The sequence below is a fragment of the Melanerpes formicivorus genome, unplaced genomic scaffold, assembly GCF_026170545.1.
Source record: "Melanerpes formicivorus ecotype bairdi unplaced genomic scaffold, bMelFor1.0.p_v2 SCAF_71, whole genome shotgun sequence".
NCBI lineage: Eukaryota > Metazoa > Chordata > Aves > Piciformes > Picidae > Melanerpes > Melanerpes formicivorus.
In genome coordinates, this window is record NW_027142423.1 from 1,602,289 (window position 1) to 1,628,430 (window position 26,142).

The 26,142-nt window shown below is 47.8% G+C and overlaps 1 protein-coding gene across 1 annotated transcript in view; it reads right to left on the bottom strand.

Moving 5' to 3' along the window:
• The window catches only part of ZC3H3 (zinc finger CCCH-type containing 3), a 164,918-nt gene that overhangs the window by 69,479 nt on the left and 69,297 nt on the right, over nucleotides 1–26,142 (bottom strand). Inside the window, 1 exon segment of the mRNA XM_068163211.1 lies at nucleotides 21,030–21,171. Within this exon segment, the coding sequence (XP_068019312.1) occupies nucleotides 21,030–21,171 (142 nt within the window).

Below are 26,142 nucleotides of genomic sequence, written 5' to 3' on the forward strand. Positions count from 1 at the left end.
GTACCTGAAGGGGGCCAAGAACAAGGCTAGGTATTTTCACGCTCGGTATTAAGATAATTTGCCTTCACCCCCCACAGTAGGTAACCCAACAATCTGATGAGTACCTTACTCATTAAAAAAAAAAGATAAATGGCTGGAATTCAGCAGAGTCAAATCCACTCACACAAAGGACCTCTGGCAAAGCCACTGGCGGTCACCTTCACTGCAATGCTCTTGATCACGCTGCAACAAATTGGTGAGATTAGCTACTAAAATCTTGAGAAGATTGGGCTGGCAAGGCTGAAATATGCAGCTAGTCTGAAAAATCTATTGATTATCGTAGAAGGAGTTTACTACCACCCTTAAAACTGGCCTAAAAGTGGTATTTAAATCAGTGGTTAATGATGTACATTGACTCCACGGCAGCACGTGTGGCAGTGGAGTTTTACTTCATTCTTTTCCCATCTGAAGTCTCATCCAGGATTTTTTTTGCACCATCAAGGACAAGAAGGACATGGAACTATTTGAGAAGGTCCAAAGGAGGCCACAAAGATGATCAGAGGGGTGGAGAACCTCCCATATGGGGACAGGCTGTGAGAGGTGGGGCTGTTCAGCCTGGAGAGAAGGCGGCTCTAGGGAGACTTTCTGGTGGCCTTTCAGTACCTGAAGGGGGCCTACAAGAAAGCTGGGGAGGGACATTTCACAAAGGCTTGTAATGATAGGATGAAAGGGAATGGATTGAAACCTGGGGAGGGCAGATTTAGGCTGGAGATTAGAAAGAAATTCTTTACCATGAAGATGGGCCAGGAGGGGGTTGGTCTCTTCTCCCAGGCAACCACCACGAGAACAAGAGGACACAGTCTCAAGCTGTGCCAGGGGAAGTTTAGGCTCAAGGTGAGGGGAAAGTTCGTCACAGAGAGAGTTGCTAGCCATTGGAATGTGCTGCCCAGGGAGGTGGTGGAGTCACCATCCCTGAAGGTGTTCAACAGGGGATTGGACGTGACACTTGGTGCCATGGTCTAGTCATGAGGTCTTGGACGACAGGTTGGACTTGATGATCTTTGAAGTATTTTCCAACCTTGTTGATTCTACAATTCTATGGTGAGACACTGGAACAGGTTGCCCAGAGAGGTCATGGATGCCCCCTCCCTGGAGGTGTTTGAGGCCAGATTGGATAAGGCCTTGAGCAACCCAGTCTAGTGGAAGCTGTCCCTATGGCGGGCTGGGGGGATGGGGACTAGATGATCTTTAAGGCTCCTTTCAACTTCAACCATTCTCTGATATGATTCTATGACATGATACTTCATTCTTACGCCAGTATCATCCAGGATCTTTTTGGTCACATCATCACTTCTTTTTCAGAAGTCATAGAATCATAGAATCACAGAACCAACCAGGTTGGAAAAGACCTCAGAGATTATCAAGTCCAACCTATTACCTAATACCTAACACCTAAAGTCCTCCAAGGGTTAAGTGCTGCACGAAGTGTGTCCTGTGTCCAGTTCTGGGCTCCTCAGGTTAAGAAGGACATTGAGACACTGAAAGGTGTCCAGAGAAGGGCAACGAGGCTGAGGAGGGGTCTGGAGTACAGCCCTGTGAGGAGAGGCTGAGGGAGCTGGGGTTGCTTAGCCTGGAGAAGAGGAGGCTCAGGGGAGACCTTCTTGCTCTCTCCAACTCCCTAAAGGGAGGTTGTAGCTAGGTGGGGGTTGGTCTCCTCTCCCAGGCAAGCAGCACCAGAACAAGAGGACACAGTCTCAAGCTGTGCCAGGGAAAGTTCAGGCTGGAGGTAAGGAGAAAGTTCTTCCCAAAATTGGCCACTGGGATGTGCTGCCCAGGGAGGTGGTGGAGGCCTTGTTCCTGGAGATGTTAAAAAATGGCTTGAATGTAGCACTTGGAGCCATGGTTTAGTTGATCAGATGGTGTTGGGTGATAGGTTGGACTTGATGATCTTTGAGGTCTTTTCCAACCTTATTGATTCTATGATTCTAAAGCACAAGGCAAAGGATGTCTCTGCCCCAAGACAAACAATGTCCTAACTCTCTCATCACATCAGGTTCTGACCCCAAGAATCTGCTCATTTGACAATGTCTTTTAAATCACATATTAACATTGATCCAATTAATGCAACTCTTGCTAAACCAGATGATTTCTGACTCTCCTCTTGCCTGTTGAATACTCTTGGTTCCATTTAAAAGAGGCAGACAACTTGAGGTCAGGCTCAGCTTTTCCCTCTTCTCATCCTGAAGGCACTTTGCAATACACAGAAGGCTTTTTCCCCATTAATTAACACTCTCCATCTTCCAACCAAGCTGCTTCACCCCCAAATTTGAATTATTTTGCTTGGAAAAGATCTTTAAGATCATGAAGTCCAACCCTTAACCCAACACTACTAAGTCAACCTCTCCAGGGATGGAGATTCCACCATTTGACCTTGAAGATTATCGAGTTCAACCATTAACCCAACACTGCAAAGTCCACCACAAAAACATGTCCCTCACCACCACATCTGCATATTTTTTAAACCCCTCCAGGGATGGAGACTCCACCACTGGCCTGGTCCAACATGGACATCACAGTTTCATGTTCCTGTACTGCCCCTGTACTCAGCACTGGTTAGACCACACCTTGAGTCCTGTGTCCAGTTCTGGGCCCCTCAGTTTAGGAAAGATGTTGAGTTGCTGGAACGTGTCCAGAGAAGGGCAACAAAGCTGGGGAGGGGTTTGGAGCACAGCCCTATGAGGAGAGGCTGAGGGAGCTGGGGTTGCTTAGCCTGGAGAAGATGAGGCTCAGGGGAGACCTTATTGCTGTCTACAACTACCTGAAGAGAGGTTGTAGCCAGGTGGGGGTTGGTCTCTTCTCCCAGGCAACCACCAACAGAACAAGAGGACACAGTCTCAAGCGGCACCAGGGGAGGTTTAGGCTGGAGGTTAGGAAGAAGTTCTTCCCAGAAAGAGTTATTGACCATTGGAATGTGCTGCCCAGGGAGGTGGTGGAGTCACCATCACTGGAGGTGTTTAGGAAAAGACTGGATGGGGTGCTTGGTGCCATGGTTTGGTTGATTAGATAGTGTTGGGTGATAGGTTGGACTTGATGATCTTTTCCAACCTGGTCTATTCTATTCTATTCTATTCTATTCTATTCTACTCTATTCCATTCCATTCTATTCCATTCTATTCCACTCTATTCTATTCTGAATTATTCTATTCTGAATTATTCCATTCTGAATTATTCCATTCTGAATTATTCCATTCTGAATTATTCTATTCTATTCTATTCTATTCTATTCTATTCTATTCTATTCTATTCTATTCTATTCTATTCTATTCTATTCTATTCTATTCTATTCTACTCTATTCTACTCTATTCTGTTCTATATTATTCAATTCTATTCTGTTACTCTATTCTATTCTACTCTCTTCTATATTATTCTATGCTATGCTATGCTATGCTATGCTATGATTTTATAAATCTATGATCCTGTGACTCCAGGGCTCCAACCCAGCTAAAGACTCAGAGGAAGAACCCTACAGCATCTCCCCCCCAGTGCAAAAAATAAATAAAGAAAAGAAAATCAGCCACAAAATGCTTTGAAAGAGGCTCCAAATTAAGAGCTGCGCTGAGGCTGTCAAGCTCCTGCTAGCTGAGTCCCCAGCACCTTCTGCTCCAAGAGGGAAGCTTAACCCATTTATTAGAATGATGAAAGCAAAGGGATCTAAAAATTGCACTCCTTGGTTAATGAGCAGCCGAAGGGATCGGTAAGCATAATTTCAGAGGCCGGTAATATTTTATATAATCGTCGAGTGGTTTAAATTGAAAACCCCCAACTGAATCAATATTTACTGCATTGAAACGAAATGAATAGTAATAAGTCACTAAAGCTCCCCCTGTCCTGTTTCATAAAATAAAAAATTATAAAAATGAGCCCGGGCGCAGAGCGACCATCGCATTAACTTTTACGGCACTTGGGGACTCGTAACCTGACTCTTCTCATCAAATAAAAACTGTCTAACAGAACCTGCTGCAGGGAACCTTGCTTCAGCAGCACCAACAGGAAGGGGGGGGAAAAAAAAAAAAGCAGCAAAATAGGAGCTGAGAGTTTCACAAACGCAGGCAAAAAGGCTCCCAGCAGCTCCGAGTGTTGCTCCCCCTGGCAGGCAGCTGCTTGCTGAAGCTCTTCATGAGCTGACTTAGAATCAAAGGATCATAAAATCAGAGGATCATGGAATCAGAGAATCTTAGAATCATACAACATGGAATCATAGAACCATAGGATCAGGATGAGGCTCTGGCCAGCCTGATCTAGTGTGGGGTGTCCCTGCCCATGGCAGGGGGGTTGGAACTAGATGATCCTTGTGGTCCCTTCCAACCCTGACTGATGCTATGATACTATGCTACTATGATCATAGAATTGTCTGGGTTGGAATGGACCTCCCAAGGTCATCCAGTGCAACCCCCCCTGTGGTCAGCAGGGACATCCTCAACTAGATCAGGTTGTCCAGAGCCTTGTTGTGCCTCACCTTGGATATCTCCAGGGATGGGGTCTCAACCACCTTCCTGGGCAACCTGTTCCAGTGTTCCACTAGCCTCATGCTAAAGAACCTGTTCCTTAAAGAAACACAGGATCTAATAGGACCATACTATCCTGGAATCATAGAACCAAAGAATCATGGAATCATAAGAGCATGAAATTATGGAATCATACAGTCACAGAATCACAACATCATGGAATCATAAAACCACAGAATCATGGAATCACAGAATCAGAGACTCACAGAATTGTTTCAGTAGGAAGATCAAGATCAAGTCCAACCATCAACCCAACACCACCATGCCCACTAAACCATGTCCCAACATGTTATACCCACACATTTTTGAACACCTCCAGGGATGGTGATTCCACCACTTCCCTGGGCAGCCTGTTCCAATGCCTGACCACTCCTTCAGGAAAGAAACTTCTCCTAATATCCAACCTAAACCTGTGCTTTGTTGAGAAACCCTCCCAAACAGCCCAGCCTCCAGAGCGTTTTGAGTCAGGGAATATCACAGCTCTGGAGATGGACAACACAAAAACATCATCACTGAGATTCTGCCCCTGTTGTGCTCTGCTGAGATCCCACCTGCCATATTTGGGCCAGCTCTGGAGCCCTCAGTACAGGAGAGACATGGACCTGTTGGAGTGAGGCCAGAGGAGGGACACAACAATGATTTGAGGGCTGAAAGCCCTCTGCTATGAGGCCACGTTGAGAGAGTTGGGGTTCAGTCTGGAGAAGAGAAGGCTCCATGAGACTTTCTGGTGGCCTTTTGGAACTTAATCATTAGGATCATTGAATGGGTTGGGTTGGAAGGGACCTGAAAGATCATCTAGTTTCAACACCCCAGAAATGGGCAGGGACACCTTCCACCAGACCAGGTTGCTTAATGTCTTGAAGGCAGGGGCACCTACAACCTCTCTGGGCAGCCTGCTCCAGCATCTCACCACCCTTGCTGTAAAGAATGTCTTCCTAATGTCCAATCCACATTTATCCTCTTCCAGATGCTGTCTCCTGCTCTCTCTGCTCCTCCTTTTCAAGATCTTTTCTTTATTCCATATAAAATATTCTGAGCTGGAACAACCTTGGGCTTTCTCTGGAGACTGCTCCTTCGTCACCTCCATTTCCATGTCAGAGGGTGGCAGGACCACCCGTGGCAATGCCCATCTGAATTCAATGGCAATCATTTAAGAAGGAATTATGAAATTTAGGGGATGCTGGGGAGAGGGGGTAGTTAGAGGAAAATATTTGCAATCAAAACATCTTTCAGCTTGGAAAACCAGAAATGCTTGTGGACAGGTGGCTGTGGCACTCGTGCCAAGCTCAGGAACCCCTCTGCCCTTCTTTTCCCACTTTCCCAGCTTTGACAGCTGTGACCTTGCAGACCTCCCCATACCCTTCAACAAATCCTCCTTCCAGGAGAGCCTGGTGGGCAGCAAAAGCTGCAGATGCTGTGGAGTTTGGCCAGAGCCTGGGGATGGATGAGGGACAGGGAGCAGGGAAGCTGCCGGGTGCAGATGGTTTTGTTTCTTGGTGAATCAGAATGATGGAACAGAATCCCAGCAGCACTTGTGTTGGAAGAGACCTTTAAGATCAAGGAGTCCAACTTTTAACCCAGCGCTGCCAGGGCACCACTAAACCACATCCCTCAGTACCACATCTACAAGGCTATGAAACACCTTCAGACTCTACACTTCTGCCCTGGGCAGCCTCTTCCAGGCTTGACAACTCTTTCAGTGGGGTAACTTTTCCTAATGTCCAACCTAACCCCACCCCAGTGCAACTTGAGGCTGTTTCCTCATATTCCTTGCTCCTTTGAAGCAGACCAACCCCACCTGGCTCCAACCTCCTTTCAGGGAGTTGTAGAGAGCCAGAAGGTCTCCCATAAGCTTCCTTTTCTCTAGGCTGAACAACCCCAGCTCCCTCATATACTCCTCTGGAGACCATCCAGTCCAACCCCCCTACTAAAGCAGGGGCACCCACGGCAGCATGCCCAGGATCACAATGGCCTGGTGGGTTCAGAAGCTCTCCAGTGGAGGAGATCCCACATCTCTGGGCAGCCTGCTCCAGGGCTTTGTTGCCCTCAAAGAAGTTTCTCATCATCTTCAAATGGAACCTCCTGGATTCCAGTTTGTGCCAACTGCCCCCTGTCCTGTCACTGGGCACCACTCACAAGGGTCTGGCCCCAGCCTCTTCTCCCCCAACCTGAGCATTGAGAAGATCTCCTCTCAGGCTGCTCTTCTCCAGGCTCAACAGCCCAGGGCTCTCAGCCTTTCCTCCTCACAGAGATGCCCCAGGCCCCTCAGCATCTCCAGAGTCTCTCTCCAGTGGTATTCTGTCCCTCCTGAACCAAGGAGCCCAGAACTGGACCCAGCACTCCAGCTGTAGTATCACTAGGGCAAAGCAGAGGGGGAGGAGAACCTCCCTCAACCTGCTGGTCACACTTTTCTTCAAGCACCTCAACCCCTACTCCAAGAGTTTTTCCCAGCCTTTTTAGAGTATTTTCTCCTTTTCTCATTGCAGGAAGAAACAGATGGCTCCACCCTTCATCCATCCTGCACGAGGACTGAATATTTACTTAGCTTGGAATGATTTCAACCTTTGAAAATGAAGCTCCAGTACCTGCCAAGTGACCCCTATGCCCTCACAAACCGGTTTGCTCTTTCCCCAGCCCCGAGACCTGCCTGGGCACAGCCCAGATGCCAGCAGCAGTTGGACTGGGCTCAGCACAGCAGCTCATGATGGGGTTTGAACAAAGGTACCACAACTGTGCCATCACTAGGAGCTGCTCAGGAGAGATTCAGGGCTGTTTTGCAGTGTGGAGCTGTCATTCAGACCTTCTGCTCCCCTCCTTCCTCCTTTTTTTGGTGGCTTTTCAGTTAAACAGAAATATATAAAGGCCCAGAGGTTTGGAAACGAAGGTGGAGAAGGGTCTGGAGAACAAGTTTGGTGAGGATCAGCTGAGGGAACTGGAGTTGCTCAGCTTGGAGAAAAGGAGGCTGAAGGGAGACCTTCTGGCTCTTTACAACTACCTGAAAGGAGGTCAGAGACAGGTGTAGGTTGGTTTCTTCCAAGGAGCAAGTGACAGGACAAGAGAGAATGACTTCAAGTTGCACCAGGAGTGGTTTAGGTTGGACATGAGGAACATTTTCTTCATGGAAAGGGCTGTCCCAGCCTGGTCCAGAATGCTCAGGGCAGAGGTGGAGTCCTCATCCCTGGGGGGATTTCAAAGCCATGTAGGTGTGGTGTTGAGGGACATGGTTTAGCAATAGACATGTCAGTATTTGGTCAGTGGCTGGACCTGATGATCTTAAACGCCTTTTCCAACCCAAACAATACCATGGTTCTACAGAATGGAGCTAAAACCCCCTCTGCACTTCAGCAAGGCTTCAAGAAGCGTTGTTTTGAGGGAGTAACAGGGGACTGGGGGCTTTTCACACCAAACCCACCATCTCCCAACTGCATCATGGTGCTCCACAAGCATCACCAGCTCCCAGGGTTGGACAAATCAAGTGGAAGGAACCCACAGGGCCAAACCCCAGCACTTCGAGCATCACCTGGGTTGTGTAACGGTGCGGACGTGCTCGCAATTGGTTGCATCGCTTCTCAATGAGCTGCTGCTCATCAGCGAGGTCCTGCTGACTGGCTGCTCCCACCCTGTGGAGTATTAAGCTAATAATGGTTTACTTAGTGGTTACAATAGCCTGGGAGCAGAAGCACAGTCGGGGAGTGGAGGATTTGCTGATGAGCAGCAATTCATTAGCTGGGATTTTTTTCCCTTCTTTTGTGAAGGCCTCTCCTTGCTTTCAGAGCATGGAGCTGTCAAAGAAGAGAAGATCCTTAGCAAGAAGGTTTAGACAGATTAAAAGTTGGGATTTTTCAGCTGTGGATCAGCAGTTTTGAGTCAGCCCTGGTGAATCCTGAATCATCTGGTACAGGAACTTGGGTGAGAAATGTGAAACTTTGTGCCCTGGCAACCAGAGAGGTCATCTCCAGCTCTGGGGAGCCCATCAAGGCCAGGCTGGATGGGACTTTGAGGAGCCTGGTCTAGTAGAAGTGTCTGGCCCATGGCAAGGGGTTGAAACTAGATGATGTTTAAGGTCCCTTCCAACCCAAACCATTCTGTGATTCTACAATGTTCAGGTGCTGGGAGACCAGATCTGAGATGGTTTTCTTCATGCTGTGGCTTTGTGAGGATTTGCTGCCCCTTTGCATGGTTGAGTCCCTGCTAAAGGTTGGACCAGACAAACCCTGGGGTCCCTTCCAACCTGCCTTTCTGTGATTCTGCATGCTTGGCTCCCCATGTCATCTCCTGGAGCCTCAGCCCATCAGCTCTTGCAACAATGCTTTGGGGTGACAGCCCTTTGTAATTACAGAGATCATCTCCAGCATTAGGGAGCTTATATTCAGGTGCTGAGATGATCCTCCCCATGCCATTACTTTGGAATGGTTTGCTGCCCTTTCACATGGTTGACTTTACATGTTGGCTCCTGGAGCCTCAACCCAGAGTCTTTTAAGGGAGTTGTAGAAAGCCAGAAGGTCTCCCCACAGTCTCCTTTCCTCCAGGATGAACAATTTCAGCTCCTTCAACTGCTCCTCACCAGACCTGTTCTTCAGACCCTTCACCAGCTTTGTTGCCCTTCTCTGGACCTGCTCCAGCACTCCAATGTCCTTCTTGGAGTGAGGGGCCCAAAACAACCCAGAATCTGAGGTGCAGCCTCACCAGTGCCCAGTCCAGAAGGCCAATCCCTGCCCTGGTCCAGCTGGCCACACTCTTCCTGATCCAACCCAGGCTGCCAGTGGCCGTCTTGGCCACCTGGGCACACACTGGCTCATCTCCAGCCACTGTCAACCAATCTGCCCAGTCCTCTCCCACCAGACAGTTTCCAACCATTCTGCCCCAAGTCTGAAGCCTTTATGGGGTTGTTGTGACCCAAGTGCAGCACCCAGCACCTGGCCTTGCTGAACCTCACTCATCCCACTGGCCTTGGCCCGTCGATCCAGCCTGGCCAGGTGCCTCTGTAAGGTTTCCCACAGCAGCTCAACACTCCCTCCATCTGGGTCTTGTTTGCAAATGTATTCAGGGTGCAGCTCTGGGGAGATCCCAAACAGGGATTTCTTCCCCTAAATCCAGACAATGAGATGTTTGTGGGACTACAGATCTAAAGCCAGTAAAAGAGTAAGAAGGTGGAAAGGGGAAAAGGGGAAACAAGGGGAAAAGTGAAAACCAGAAAAATAGGGAAAAGGTAACAAGAAAATTGGGGTGCAACAGAAAAATGGGAAAAAGGAGAGGGGAAATGATGAAAAATGAGAATAAATGCTAAAAAGGAGGAAAGGAAAAAAGGAAACAGGGAAAAATAAAACTAGAAAAGGGAAAAAGGGGAAAAAGGGGAAAAATAGAAAAAAAGGAGAAATGGCAGGGGGGAAGGAAAAATGAAGAAAAGGAGAAAAAAGGGGGGGAAGCTTACAGAGAAGAATAAAGGGGGAAAATGGAAAAGGGGGAAAATGGAAAAGGGGGAAAATGGAAAAGGGGGAAAATGGAAAAGGGGGAAAATGGAAAAGGGGGAAAATGGAAACAGACAAAGTAGAAAACAGAAAAGGGAAAAAGGGGGAAAGGTGAAAATAAGGAAAAGGGGGAGTGGGGAAAAAGGGACAGAGGGAAAAGGGGGAAAGAGACAACATAAAAAATGGAAAAGGGTGAAAAAGAAAAATAGGAAAAGGGGGGGAAGGAAAAAAAGAAACAGGGAAAGAGGAAAAAGAGAAAAAGGAGGAAATGTAAAATGAGGGGGAAAGTAAAAAAGGGGAAAAGCAGAGAAAAAAGGAAAAGGGAAAAATGGCAAAAGGGACAAAGGTTTGAAAAAAAGGAAGAAGGGAAAAAAGGATAAAAGGAATAAAAAGAAGAAAAGGAATAAAAGGGGAAAAGGAGAAAAGGGGAAAAGCAGATAAACAAGGAAAAGGGAGAAAAGGGGAAAATGGCAAAAGGGACAAAGGTCAAAAAAAAGGGAAAAGGGAAAATAGGATAAAAGGAATAAAAAGAAGAAAATGAATAAAGGGGGAAAAGGAGAAAAGGGGGAAAGGGAAAGGGGGAAAATGGCCAAAAAAGGAAAAATGGGGGAATGGAAAAAGGCAAGAAAGGAAAAAAGACAAAAGGAAAAAAGGGAAAAAATAGGGGGAAAGGGCTAAAAAAGAAAGGGAAAAAAGAAGCAGAGAGAAAGAGGAAGAGATGGGGGAAGAGGAACTAAAAATAACAAAAAGAGAAAAAAGAGAGCAGGGCAGAGTGAGGCTCCTTTCTACAGGGGGAGCAGGGAGCGAGCGGCAGATTAATCCCAAGCTTTGCCCCAACGTGGGGACATTGTTTTGCAAAGCCTCTAAACTCCTCCTGAAGAGAAACTGGATTATTCTGGGCCAGATGTCAGGGCTTCTCCGAAACAATAGGAGGGTTGTGTATCTCATTAAAGAGATTAAAAGTATTTCCTATAGAAAGAGAGGTGGGGGGTGGGGGGAGAGAGAAAAGTCAAATCAAATCAAATCTCCGCTATTTCCGAACGGGAGCCTGGTTTTCCCCCCCCGCCCGCGACGCCTCCAATCCCAGAGCAGATGAATTTCACATTAATGAGATGTCACTTTGGAGAATGGTTTAACATCCCTTCAAATATATATTTTAAAAAAAAAATAAAATAAGAAAGAAAGGAGAGGGAAAAAAAAAAAAAAAGCCTGAGCCCCCTCAAAGCAGGTTGGGGATTATTAGAAGCAAATTTACCACCCAGACGAAACAAAACTCAAGCCAAAGAGAAAGGCTCCAATTCGCAGAATCCATGACACGGCCGTTTTTAAATGTGATGGAAAAGCCTTTCCGAGTTATCTGCTTAACCACAGAGCTTTCTGTTTACTTCTCACTTTCATGTCAAATGAATTTGGGGAGAAGGGAAGGCAAAAAAGAAAAAATAATAATAATAAAATAAAATACAAATTGACAGCAACTTTAAGGGCATTAGTCACATTTGGGCTCCTTCTGCAGATTAACGCGGCTCGAACGGCGGAGAAGTGGAGGATGGGGAGGCGGGGCGGGGAGGGGGGGAGCTGGTGGATTTTATCATCTTGATAAAAGAGAGTTAACTCCTGGTGCCCCAACCTCTGCTCATAGGGTTATGATGTGCATGGAATCATAGAATCATAAAGCAACAGAATCATTAAGCCACAGAGACATGATAGTGGAATCGTAGAATCATCCTACAACGGTGATTGCTGATCTCACAGGTCGTAGTTCTGGGCCCCCCAGTTTAGGGAAGATGTTGAATTGCTCAAACGGGTCCAGAGAAGGGCAACAAAGTTGGTGAGGGGTTTGGAGCAGAATAGAATAGAATAGGAATAGAATAGAATAGGAATAGAATAGAATAGGAATAGAATAGAATAGGAATAGCACAGAATAGCATAGGATAGGATGGGATAGGAATAGGAATAGGAATAGGAATAGGAATAGGAATAGGAATAGGAATAGGAATAGGAATAGGAATAGGAATAGGAATAGGAATAGGAATAGGAATAGACCAGGCCCGGTTGGAAAAGACCTTCAAGATCATCAAGTCCAACCTATCACCCAACACCATCTAATCAACTAAACCATGGCACCAAGCACCCCATCAAGTCTCCTCCTAAACACCTCCAATGGTGGTGACTCCACCACCTCCCTGGGCAGCACATTCCAATGGCCAATCACTCTATGAAGAAATTTTTCCTAACATGCAGCCTAAACCTCCCCTGGCGCAGCTTGAGACTGTGTCCTCTTGTTCTGAGCCCTGTGAGGAGCGGCTGAAGGAGCTGGGGTTGTTTAGCCTGCAGAAGAGGAGGCTCAGGGGAGACCTTATTGCTCTCTACAACTACCTGAAGAGAGGTTGTAGCCAGGTGGGGGTTGGTCTCTACTCCCTTGCAACCAGCACCAGAACAAGAGGACACAGTCTCAAGCTGTGCCAGGGGAGGATGTTAGGAAGAAATTCTTCACAGAAAGAGAGATAGGCCATTGGAATGTGCTGCCCAGGGAGGTGGTGGAGTCACCATCACTGGAAGTGTTTAAAAAGACTGGATGAGGCACTAAGTGCCATAGTTTAGTTGATTAGATGGTGTTGGGTGATAGGTTGGACTCAATCTCAAAGGTCTTTTCCAACCTGGTTAATTCTTTATTCTGTATAGACAGCAGTGATTTGTTATCTCTAGAATCATTAATGTTACAAAAGACCTCCAAGGTCATGCAGTCCAGCCATAAAATCAGAGAACAGTAGAACCACAGTCAGAATCATAGAATCAGAATCACAGAATCAAAAGATCACAATCAGTTATGATATCAAAAATCACAGCCCACAGTGATTTATTATCTCTAGAATCACTTGATGATCTTTGAGGTCTCTTCCAACCTTGGTGATTCTGTGATTAAAGTTGGAGATCTCCAAGACTACCAAGTCCAACCATCAACCCAACACCACCATGCCCACTTAACCATGTCCCTCCCTAAGGACCATGTCCACATGTTTTTTTAACACCATCACAGAATCACAGAATGGTAGAAACAAAGAATCTTAGAATCACAGACTCATAGGAGCAAAGAATCATGGGATAATGGAATTGTTCTGGTTGGAAAAGACCCCCAAGATCATCATGTCCAACCATCAACCCAACACCACCATGCCCACTAAACCATGTCTCAGAGCGCCACGTCTTGGCCATATGTGCCTTTGCCCTGGAGAAGTGGCACTTCACAGAATGGCAGGGGTTGGAAGTGATCTCTGCAGATCATCAACCAAGGCAGGTTCATCTACAGAAGATCACACAGGAACACAACCAGGCAGGTTTTAAATGTCTCCAGAGATAGAGACTCCCCCACACTCACACCCACCACTGTGGCTGAGCAGCAGCCTGTTTCTCAACCAGCATCGCCCCAACCCCTGACAGCTTTGCAGGGAAGAAACGTGCTGAGGACCGAAAGTCAAGCCCAGAAGGCCCATTTCTGTCTTAGGCCATTCAACGTGCTGGAGGCCAAAGAAGAGAAGAAAGGAAGAAGAAAACAAAAGTAAAGCACACAAGAGTATCCTCTGCTGACAAAACCCTTTTCTACTGAGCTGGCATTTCTCTGACAAATGTTGTATTTTCTGGTTCTTTACTTATTTATAGTGCTGGAGGGGTAGGATTGTCCCTCAAGAGGCACCACAAAGTTTGGGTTGTTTTGGGTTTTTTTTTGAAGGAAATATCTGAGCTTCTCCATTGGTGCCAGGCAATTATTTGCAGACAGGTTACTTTTAAATGCCTGCATCAGTGGTTTTAGAAGAAAACTCTTCAAAGTGGGTCACTGCTTGAACTCCTCCCCATCGAGGGGCTCTCAACACAACAGCAGCAGCTGCATAAAAGTCTCTCTGCTCCCAAAAATGTGTCTTAAAGTGGCTTTGTTTCTCCATGAGAGGTGTCTCCTGAGGGTACTGGTGCCCCCTCCTTCTCCCAGTCAGTGCTGGAGAAGGACCTTGGAGTCCTGGTACACAGGAAGCTCTCCACAGGACAGCAAAGTGATCTTGTGGCCAAGAAGGCCATTGGTCACCTGGGGTGCATGAAGAAGAGTGTGGCCAGCAGGGCAAGGATGGTTCTCCTCTCCCTTTACTCTGCTATAGTGAGGCCACATCTGGAGTATTGTGTCCAGTTCTGGGCTCCCCAGTTCACGAGGGACAAAGAACTACGAGAGAGTGTCCAGCAGAAGTTAGGAGGGTGATGGACTGGAACGTCTGTTTTATGAGGAAAGGCTGAGAGACCTGGGGCTGTTTAGCCTGGAGAAGGGAAGACTGTGTGGTGAGTTGAAAATTCCCACCCAAACATGAAATTTGCCAGAGCAGCTCAGCTGGAAGCAAATGGAAGCTGTATTTACAAACAAAACTACAATCTACAATGGAAGGCAAGGAATATATACCAAACATACAATATTTACAACACCTACAGGTATTTACAATTAAGAAACAACACAAGGACCCTCTAGTCAAAGACCAGGGGAACTGCATCAGCTTCCCCACCCCGCCTTCCCCTTACCCCTCTGTACAAAACAGACAAGAGAAAGGAGCAGAGACATGTTTGACTTGGCCAAAACAATGCAGCCAAGGTCAAGCAGTAGCCAGCAGAAGCACCAAGTTAGTCTCTCCCAGCCCAAGGAAGCAAGAAGAGAGAGAAATTGTTTTCATGACTAGCTGAAGTCCATTCTCTCTCTAATGGGATTGTTTAGAATGATCATTATTTACCTTTTTTACACCCAATAATGATTTACTTACCTTTTACTACTTTCTGTTCAAGATCTGTGAAAAAATTTAAAAGGCATAGCCTAAAACTACCACAGACTGAGAGGAGAGCTTGCTAGTGTTTACAAAGATCTGAAGGAGAGGTATCAAGCAGGAGCACCTTGGGCAGGTCACAGAGGAACACATCTAGATGGGTCAATGAAAGTCTCCATAGCCTCTCCAGGAAGCCCGATCCAGTGGTCCTCGCAGTAAAGAAGTTTTTGGAGTGGAGTGGAGTGGAATGGAATGGAATGGAATGGAATGGAATGGAGTGGAGTGGAGTGGAGTGGAATGGAATGGAATGGAATGGAATGGAATGGAGTGGAGCGGAGTGGAGCGGAGTGGAGCGGAGTAGAGCAGAGCGGAGTAGAGCAGAGCGGAGTAGAGCAGAGCGGAGTAGAGTAGAGCAGAGCGGAGTAGAGTAGAGCGGAGTAGAGTAGAGTAGAGCGGAGTAGAGTAGAGTAGAGCGGAGTGGAGTAGAGTAGAGTGGAGTAGAATAGAATAGAATAGAATAGAATAGAATAGAATAGAATAGAATAGAATAGAATAGAATAGAATAGAATAGAACAGACCAGACCAGACCAGACCAGGTTGGAAGAGACCTTTGAGATCATCAAGTCCAACCTACCATCCAACACTATCTAATCAGCTAAACCATGGCACCAAGTGCCCCATCATAAGTTTTTCCTCATGTTGTGGTGGAAATTCCTGTTTTCCAGTTTGTGCCCATTGCCCCTCATCCAATCACAGGGCACCACTGAAAAGAGACTGGGCCACTCATATCCATCCCTTTAGACTGGATATTTGGAAAGATTTCTTTACTGAAAGAGTCGTCAGGCATCGGAGCAGGCTGCCCAGGGAGGTGGTGGAGTCACCACCCCTGGAGGTGTTCAAAAACTTGTAGACATGGCACCTTGGGACATGGTTTAATAGCCATGGCAGTGTTGGGTTGACAGTTGGACTCAATGATCTTGGAGGTCTTTTCCAACAGAAACTATTCTATGAATCCAGGGCTCCATCATCCTTACAGTAAAGAAGTTTTTCCTCATGCTGAGGTGAAACTCCCTGGGTTCCAGTTTGTATCCATTGCCCCTCACCCTATCACAGGGCACCACTGAAGAGACAAGCCCCTTTCTTCCTGACACCCACTCATCCCAACTCCTGCATGACCTCTCCCAGTGGTGAGAAGCTGCCTGAGGAGAGGACACCTCCCTGACAAGTTCTAAAGCGATGACCAACCACAATGTCAAGAAGAGCAAACAAAAGTGAAGGCAAAGCAAATCACAGCTCGTCTGAGCCACACTCTGGCAAAAGCAGAGAGAGAGAGAGAGAGATAAGGGGGAGGAGTGAACAGAGGAGGATCAATAAATCTTCAGCTCATTCACAATGATCTGGAGCTCTTATTAAGTAAATTAATTTAAGTTAATTTAACTCGATCATGACTCCTGATCACAGTGATTTAGTGAGGGGGAAATTGCATTAGGAAAGGCCACCCTCACTAGATAGAAGAAGGGAAGAAAATTAGATCCACTTAGCAAGGTGAATTAATATGGAAATAGCAGGTGTAAATTTCACCTTATCAAGAGAGGCAAAATTATCTTCATAAATTTGGGAGGAACAGCCCCCAAGCTGCTTATAAATCTCTCTGAAACAAAAATATTGCCCCAAAAAAAGGGGAAGAAAAATTAATTTCAAATATACTCCCACCTAAAGTCTCCCAAGAAAAGTCAGCAGCAGGGTGAAGTTTAATGCAACCTCGCAAGAAAGGGGAGAAGACAACTCATCAGCACAGGACTGGCGACTCCAGACCTGCAGCAACGCTCTCTGTCGCTCATTACCCAAAGCCACATCCCTCTTCATCTTACTTGATGATCTGGGGGAGTTTGTTGGCAGTGAAGGCAACATTCTGCTTGCCTCAGTGAGGTTTCTTGGTTGACAGACACCCAAAGAGAGAGAAGGGATCTCCTAAACATCTTTTTTCATGATTTGAGAGAGTTTGTTGGCAGTGAAGGCAATGTTCTGGTTGCCCCAGTGAGGTTTCTTGGTTGATAAACACCCAAAAAGAGAGGGGGGATCTCAATGTGCTGGCCACACTCTTCTTGGTACACCCCAGGAGACACCTGGCATTCTTGGCCACAAGGGCACACTGCTGGCTCATGTTCATCCTGTTGCCCACCTGGATTCATAGAACAGTTGGGGTCGGAAGGGATCTTAAAGATCATCTAGTTCCAGCCTCCTCAACAAGGGCAGGGACACCATCCACTAGACCAAGTTATTCAAGGCCTCATCCAACCTGGCCTTGAACACCTCCAAGGAGTGGGCATCCAGAAACCCCCTGGGCAACCTGTTCCCAGGTCCTTGTCCCAAGAGCTGCTCCCCAACAGACCAGCCCCCAACCTGTACTGATCCATGGGGTTGCTCTTCCCCAGATGCCACGACTTTACACTTGCATGTTGATGTGGGACAGCTGAAGTTGCACATCAGCAGCTGGAGCTTTAGGAGTGACCAGAACCAGAGTCAGCTTTAGCTCAACACAGCAGGAGAGAAAACAGGAGATTAAAAAGCCACCAGAAAGAAATCTTCATTTGCAGGGCACCATAATTAGCAGCAGCAAATGAGGAATCTCTAAGAAGCCAAACAATGGAAGATTTTCCTGTAACCCATTTGAGCCCTCACAATGCAAAAGCCACTCTGTGAAAAAATTAACAATAACCTTGTTTAAAAAGCTGCTTTTGGGGCCAAATAGGACTCAGAAGAATTAATGATTTGATGCTCTAAGCTTTCTGGATGAGGGAATTGAGCACACCCTCAGTAAGTTTGCAGATGACACTAAATGGGGTGGGAATGCTGAGCTGTTTCAAGGTAGGAAGGCTCTGGCCAGGCTGGATTGATGGGCTGAGGTCAATGGGATGAGGTTCAACAAGGCCAAGTGCTGGGTGCTGCACTTGGATCACAACAACCCCATGAAGGCTCCAGGCTAGGGGCAGAGTGGCCAGAGACTGCCCAGTGGAAAAGGACAGCCAGCTGAACATGAGCCAGTGTGTGCCCAGGTGGTCAAGAAGGCCACCAGCAATCTGAGCTGCATCAGTAATTAACATGGCAAACATGACCAGAGAAGTGATTGTGCCCCTCGGCTGGGCACTGGTTAGGCCACACCTGGAATCCCAGGTTCAGTTTGGGGCCTTTCACTCCAAGAAGGATACTGAGGTGCTGAATCAGCAGTAGAGGAGGGCAACAAAGCTGGTGAAAGGTCTGGAGAACAAGCCTTGTAAGGAGCAGCTGAGGCACCTGGGCTGTTTAGTTTGGAGAAGAGGAGGCTGAGAGGAGACCTCATTGCTCTCTATAAATCCCTGAAAAGAAGTTGAAGCCAGCTGGTCTCTTCTCCCAAGGAACAAGTGACAGAAAGAGAGGAAATGGCCTGAAATTGTGCTAGGGAAGGATTAGGTTGGACATTGGGAAAAATTTCTTTCCTGAAAGAGCAGTCAGGAATTGAACAGGTTGCCTGGGGGGAAGAGGTGGAGTCACCCTCCCTGGAGAGGTTCAGAAATGTGTGGACATGGCACTTGGGGATGTGGTTCAATGGCTGTGGTGGTGTTAGGTTGAACATTGGACTTAAAAGTCTCTTCCAAATGAAACAATTCTCTGATTCTATCATAGCAGTGAGCAGGCAAGAGCACTGAGGGGCAGGGAAGATGCAGAAACATCTCCTTGATTCAGGGAAAACTTAGGATGAATGAGCAAAAAAAACAAGATGGGATTTGTTTGTGGTGAGAGAGATGCATGAAGATGGCCCCAAGGATGTGCAAATGGCAGTGGCACCCACAAGCAGAGCAGTAATTGGACTGGAGGACAGACACAAACTGCTTTTGGAGGGGAGTAAAAGGAGATGTGTGGATCTCAGGACATGATGTGCAGGTGGGAAGATACCGAAGGCAAAAGTAGAAGGTGATGAAAAAGGAGAAGGTGGGAAAGGTTAAGACTGACCACAAAAAATGTGGGTGGAAATCAGACACTAGCCCAAAAGGGTCCAGCAGTCCCCACAGGAGAAGCAGCACTTTGAAACTGAGGCCAGTGTAGAACATGAGATGAGGAGTTTCTCAACCAAGACAAAATAAGAGCCTGAATTTGCTATTTTAAAACATGATTTAACACCTCTCTTAATTCTCTCTGTTCACCTGCTGCTTGGACTCATCCCCCTGAAGACCTTCCAAAGCCTTCAGCCCCCAATATCTGTGAAACTCAAAGCCAGATTTCACTTAGGACAGGGAAAAAATCAGACAGAGTCAGGCTATAAAAATAATCACCACAAACTTGGTCTCTACATGGCACCCACCATCAAAGCCACCAACCTTTGGGGCACTGCTGGAGGAAATAACCTGTGGAAGAAACCACCTGGACCAAGGCACTATGGGAGGAGCTGATGATGAGGACAGCCCCATAGCATCCCCCAGATCCTGAAGGTTGCTATGCTGGAATAAGTAATAGAATGAGCAAGCCCAGAGTGAGGCTTCTCCTGGCCCAAAACACTGCCTGAGACAGTGAGAAACCAGCATCTGACAGGGAGGAGAAGACATTCTAAACCTAAGAATATCCAAAACCTGGGTTACAAACAACACCATCAGTTCTAACAGGCCCTTTTTTTAGAGTATCAATTACCCTAACAAGCTTTCTGCTAATCAGCAAGTTCTAGACTTTATCATGGCCTCTATAAGGTCATGGAATTGTAGAATGGTTTGGGTTGGAAGGGATCTTTAAAGATCATCTAGTCCAACCCTTTCCCATGGGCAGGGACATCTGCAGCTAGAGTAGGCTGCTCAGAGCCCCAAACAACCTGACCTGGAATAGTTTCAGGATGGGGCATCTACAACTGCTCTGGGCAACCTGGGCCAGGGCCTCACCATCCTCATGGTGAAGAATTTCTTCCTCATATTTGATCTAAGTCTCCCTCTGTTAGTTTCAAACCACCTCTCCTTGTTCTGTCACCTCATCAAGAGTCCCTCTCCAGCTTTCCTGGAGCCCTATTTAACTACTGAAAGGCCACCAGAAGATCTCTCTGGAGACATCTCTTCTCCCTTCTGAACAACCCCAACTCTCTCACCCTGACCTCACAGCAGATTGCTTTCAGCCCTCACAGCATTTTTGTAGCCTTTGCTAGCTCAGGCCACTTCACCATGTCCATGTCTCTCATGTGCTGAGGACTCCAAGGCTGAACCCAGCACTGCAGGTGTACTCAGAAGTAACATCTCCACCAGCCAAGGTGGCTGCACACTGCTTGTAGCTGAAATACAGATACCAGCACAGTGGTTTTAGGAAGACTCAGACTCAAAGGTATGGCACCATCCATTGGTGACACCTTCAGATGGCTGCTGGCACACCTGCAAGGCTAGGATGATGTTCCACTCATCTAGGTAACAGCCCATAAAAAAGCATGTTTGGGCCTGCACCTACCTCCTGGTGTAGGTTTGGGGCATCTACCTTCAACACCTTTCCAAAAAGCTCCTCCAGAGCACCAAGGGTGCACCATGATGTGATAAAGCAGAGGAAAGGTCTGGCCTCATTAACAGCTTGACCATCCAGTACCTGAAAGCCAGGAAGGGACTTTGTACTGGGGCTTGTTGTAATAGGACAAGGGGCAATGGCTTTGACTTGGAAGAGGGAAGACTTAGACTGGAGATTAGGAAGAAAATTCCTCACAGTGAGCACGGTGAGACACTGGAACAGGTTGCCCAGGAAGGCTGTGGATGCCCCCTCCCTGGAGGTGTTCAAGGCCAGTTTGGATGAGGCCTTGAGAACCAGGTCTAGTGGAAGATGTCCTTGCCCAGGGCAGGGGGGCCTGGAACTAGGTGATCTTCAAGGTCCCTTCCAACCCAAACCATACCATGAATCTATGAACCCCTAACTAAGAAGCCATCTCTATCTCTGCAACGTTGAGCTTCCTCAGGTCTGCTGTAGCCCTGTGTGGGACTATTCATCTTCTTTACAGCTTCACAAAGACAATTCATTCAACCAGGGGATAAATATGAAGCCAGCAGCTGCAGTAAGCTCTTGGCTGCCTCGGGTTAACGTGATTACTAACAGGATTTTACACTTTAAGTCAATAAACCCTGAGAAGAAGAACCTAAACAAAGAGAAAAATTAAGCAACGACCATGGAGCCAACATAGGAGCTCCCTCAGCTCCTGCCTCCCCCCCCAGCTGGCTTTGAGGGATGGAAGAGTTACCTGGGTGACAAAGGGCGCCTCATCTTCCAGTTGGGAACAGGGCTGCTGAAGGATGATAAGGCTGGAGACACCACGTTCTTCTTCACTATCCTGTAGCGTGTCTTTATCACCTTGGGGCTCCTGATGAAGTTCAGGTTGGCTCCTAGGAGAAAGCAAATGGGGGAAAAAAGGGCTTGAAATAGGATCCTGGAGGTATTCAAGGACACCCTGGAGGTGTTCAAGGTCAGGCTAGATGAGGCCTTGAGCAATCTGGTCTAGGGGAAGGTGTCCCTGCCAGTGCCAAGGGGTTGGAACTAGAAGATCTTCAAGGTCCCTTCTGACCCAAAACATTCTATGAACCTATGAATAAGAAGGGGTCTCATCAGTGTAGGTCCTATATCCAACTCTTTAGCACCTGCAAAAGGGGTAAAAAAAAAACCCACTGGTGTGCATCAGGCACCTCCTCATGTTTAGGTGGAACCTCCTGGGTTCCAGTTTGTGGCCACTGACTCCTGTCCTGTCACTGGGCAGCGCTGACAAGAGTCTGGCCCCAGCCGCTTGCCCCCACGCTTTAGCTCTTGCTGAGCACTGAGGAGATCCTCTCTTAGGCTGCTCTTTTCCAGGCTAAACAGCCCCAGGTCTCTCAGCCTTTCCTCCTCACAGTATTTCCCTGGCAGGAAGAACCTGAACTAGGGCAGGAAGAACCTGAACTCCCTAGTGGACCTGGAGGGGAACACAGTTACTGAGGATGAGGATAAAGCTGAGGTCCTGAACACCTTCTTTACCTCAATGTTTAACAGCAAGGCAGGAGTTCAGGACGAGTGGTCTCCGGAGCTGGGCGTTGGGGTCGGGGAGCAGAGTAATACCCTGGAAATCCATGAGGAGTTAGTTCGGGACCTGCTGAGCCACTTGGATATCCACAAGTCCATGGGACCAGATGGGATCCATCCTAGGGTGCTGAGAGAGCTGGCGGATGTGCTAGCTAGGCCACTCTCCATCATTTTCCTCCAGTCCTGGCTCACTGGTGAGGTCCCAGATGACTGGAAACTGGCCAACGTGGTCCCCATCCACAAGAAGGGTCGGATGGAGGAACCTGGAAACTACAGGCCAGTCAGCCTGACCTCAGTGCCAGGGAAAGTGATGGAGCAGATTATCCTGGCAGCAATAACTGCGCACCTGAAGGATGGCCAAGGGCTCAGGTCCAGCCAACATGGATTCAGGAAGGGCAGATCCTGCCTCTCCAACCTGATCTCTTTCTATGATCAGGTGACCCGCCTGGTGGATGTGGGGAGGCCTGTGGATGTGGTCTACCTAGACTTCAGCAAGGCCTTTGACACCGTCCCCCACAGCAAACTGCTGACTAAGCTGTCAGCCTGTGGATTGGACCACTACACTCTGTGCTGGGTTAGGAACTGGCTGGAGGGCCGGGCCCAGAGAGTGGTCGTGAACGGTGCCGCATCCAGCTGGAGGCCAGTCACCAGTGGTGTCCCCCAGGGATCAGTGCTGGGCCCTGTCCTCTTCAACATATTCGTTGATGATCTGGATGAAGGGGTAGAGTCAGTCATCAGCAAGTTTGCAGATGACACAAAGTTAGGGGCAGATGTTAGTCAATTAGAGGGTAGAAAGGCTCTGCAGAGGGACCTCGACCGACTGGAAAGATGGGCAGAGTCCAATGGGATGGCATTCAACAAGTCCAAGTGCCGAGTGCTGCACTTTGGCTATGGCAATCCCATGCAGAGCTATAGGCTGGGGTCGGAGTGGCTGGAGAGCTCCCAGACAGAGAGGGACCTGGGTGTGCTGATCGACAGCCACCTGAATATGAGCCAGCAGTGTGCTCAGGTGGCCAGGAGGGCCAATAGCATTCTGGCCTGCATTAGGAATAGTGTGGCCAGCAGGAGCAGGGAGGTCATAGTGCCCCTGTACTCTGCTCTGGTTAGGCCGCACCTTGAGTCCTGTGTCCAGTTCTGGGCTCCTCAGTTTAAGAAGGACATTGAGACACTTGAGCGTGTCCAGAGAAGGGCAAAAAGGCTGGTGAGAGGCCTTGAACACAAGCCCTATGAGGAGAGGCTGAGGGAGCTGGGATTGTTTAGCCTGGAGAAGAGGAGGCTCAGGGGTGACCTTATTGCCCTCTACAACTACCTGAAGGGTGGTTGTAGCCAGGAGGGAGTTGGCCTCTTCTCCCAGGCAACCAGCACCAGAACAAGGGGACACAGTCTCAAGCTGCGCCAGGGGAGGTTCAGACTCGAGGTGAGGAGGAAGTTCTTCACCGAGCGAGTCATTCGGCATTGGAATGGGTTGCCCAGGGAGGTGGTTGAGTCATCGACCCTGGAGGCGTTCAAGGGCAGATTGGACGTGGCACTTGGTGCCATGGTCTAGTCATGGGGTCTGTGGTGTCAGGTTGGACTCGATGATCCTCGAGGTCCTTTCCAACCTGGGTGATACTGTGATACTGTGATACTGTGAACTGGGGAGCCCAGAACTGGATCCAGGAGTCCATATGTGGCCTAACTTGAGCAGAGTAGTGAGATCACACCCGGACATTACGATCCTGGGCAACATGCTCTCAGGGACTTGCTGTAGCAGGGGGGTTGGACTGGATGATCTCCACCCACTACCATGCTGGGATTCTGCTTTAGTTTCAAACAGAGAATATTTTCCTCCTTCTGCATTCCAAAGTGAGCTAGCATCTACTGTTGGGTCCAGAAGAATCCAGCAGCAGGAACTTCCACTCCCAGACTCAGCCAGATAATTACCACTTCAGATGGGAAGGAGAAAAGCAGCCTGTGCCACAACAGATAAATCACTGGAATTGTTCTTAATGAAGATGATGATCACAGGACTCTCTGATACTCCACGGTAAGACAAATGATCACTGAGCACAGAGCATCTGGAAGGATCCACCAGCACCTCTACAGCCCCAAGTAGACTCCTGACATCCCACAAATGATGTCTTTTCTACAGCTGCAATCAAATCTGGAAGGTGTTGGGTGTCAAGAGCCCAGACAGCTCTAATGTGACATTGTGTCTGCCTACAACACAACGTGTGGGACCTCCGATCCCTCCTTGCATCACAGAATGATTAAAGTGGGAAATTACCTCTAATATCATCAAGGCCAACCTTCTACCCAACACCACCATGTATGAAGCCAGATCCTCCCACCAAAGTGTTAAGAGACTCCAGTATGGGACCTCTGCTTCATTAACCATCAAAATTACGCCTCCATGCAAATTATTTCCTGTGGAGTTGCAGTAAGCAAGTTTTGATGATGCTCTCCAGACCAGGAGGCTGTTCACAACCATCAAGCACCCATAAAACCAGCAGTGCCCAGTGAACAACCATAAAACCAGCAATGCTGCAAAGTACATGCAAAGTAGGAGTGACTTAAGTCAACTTAACTCACCCTCCCTGGAGGTGTTGAAGGCCAGGCTGGACAGGACCTTGAACAACCTGGTCTGGTGGGAGGTTTTCCTGTCCATGGCAGGAGGGTTGGACCTAGATGATCTTCAAGGTCCCTTCCAACCTAAACCATTCTAGGATTCTGTGATTCTGTGCACTGGTAAATGTTGAACAAACTTAAGGAGCTTCTGGAAACTTGAAATCAAGTCCTATCATCTCTCATCCTCTCACTATGCTTCCTAACCAAGAGTCTGTCCCTAGCTTTCCTGCATCCATCCCCTTTATGTACCAAAAGGCCACCAGAAGGTCTCCCTAGGGCCTTCTCTTCTCCAGGATGAACAACTCCAACTCTCTCAGTCTCACGGCAGAATGGTTCCAGCCCTCACATCATCTTTGTGACCTCCTCTGGTCCTGCTCCAAGAGGTCACAGAATCACAGAACCAGAGGATGGTAGGGGTTGGAAGTGACCTCTGAAAATCATCAGGTCCGTGTCTTTCTTTTGCCAAGATACAGCATCCACCACATCACAGAAAAGCCCTGTAAGATAATCGAGTCCAACTGCCAACCTAACACCACCATGGCCATTAAACCATGTCCCAGAGTGCCATGTCCACATGAACACCTCCAGGGATGGGGCCTCCACCACCTCCCTGGGCAGCCTGTTCCAATGCCTGACCACTCTTTCAGTGAAGCAGTGTTTCCTAATATCCAACCTAAACCTTTGCTGGCACAACTTCAGGCCATTTCCTCTCGTTCTATCACCTGATACTAGAGAGAAGAGACCCAAAGCAGCTCTTTCCCACCAGGAATGGAATGAGATCCACAACTTCACATCCTCCCCTGACAGAAACAAGCAGGAGCTGACCTTTCCCTCTGCCGCTCCACCCTCACACAATTATTAAGCTGGGAATTCACTGACTACATAATGAACATGATTATTTTTTTGCCCTCACCCAAGCTCTAGCTGCCACTAATCAACCCAGAACCTCATCAAACTCCTGCTTGACAACATCTCCCCCCCCCGCCTCACTCTCGCACAAGACATCGAGGTCCCAAATTATCGTGGCTTGTTGATGTGTCCCCCCTCCTTTCTTTACCCAAACAAGCTGGCACCTGGTAAACTCTATTCCCCAGTGGTAATTGGATGGTGTATTCTTCTGAAAGCCTAGGAGATGTGGGGGCTCCAGCATTAACCACCTCCTGAAAGAGCTTCTGCAAAAAGCTGGCAGCTTTCTATTATGACTTTGCTAGCCGAGGGGTTTTGTGTAGCTAATCATGTTATTTAGATAGGAAGGTTGGTTTAATTCCCTTCATTACAGCCTCCCAAGGTTGTAATTTTTGTTGGGTTGGGTGTTTTTTTTTTTTTCCCCCTCCCTCTCCTCTCCTCATGATGTATTCCCTGTGGCACATTTCACTCAACTCAAACACTTTGCTGCTTTTATTACAAACAATACCCTGGCGTCCCCCCTGTTATCAGCCAGCCGCACACACGCCGAGCTCCTCGTCGAGATCCAGAGGTCACTTCTAATGACTAATCGATCTCATTAGCTTGCCTAATTAAAAACTTTACTACTGCAATGGAAGACAAACTGCAACACACACACACACACACACACAAAACCCCCCACCAAACCCATACCAGCCCCAAACTGCTGCCATCATCTCTGAATGGCGATATGAGCTCCATTTATCAGCCTGCGCCCAGCGCCATGCGGGGAACACTGCTGAGCTTGGAGC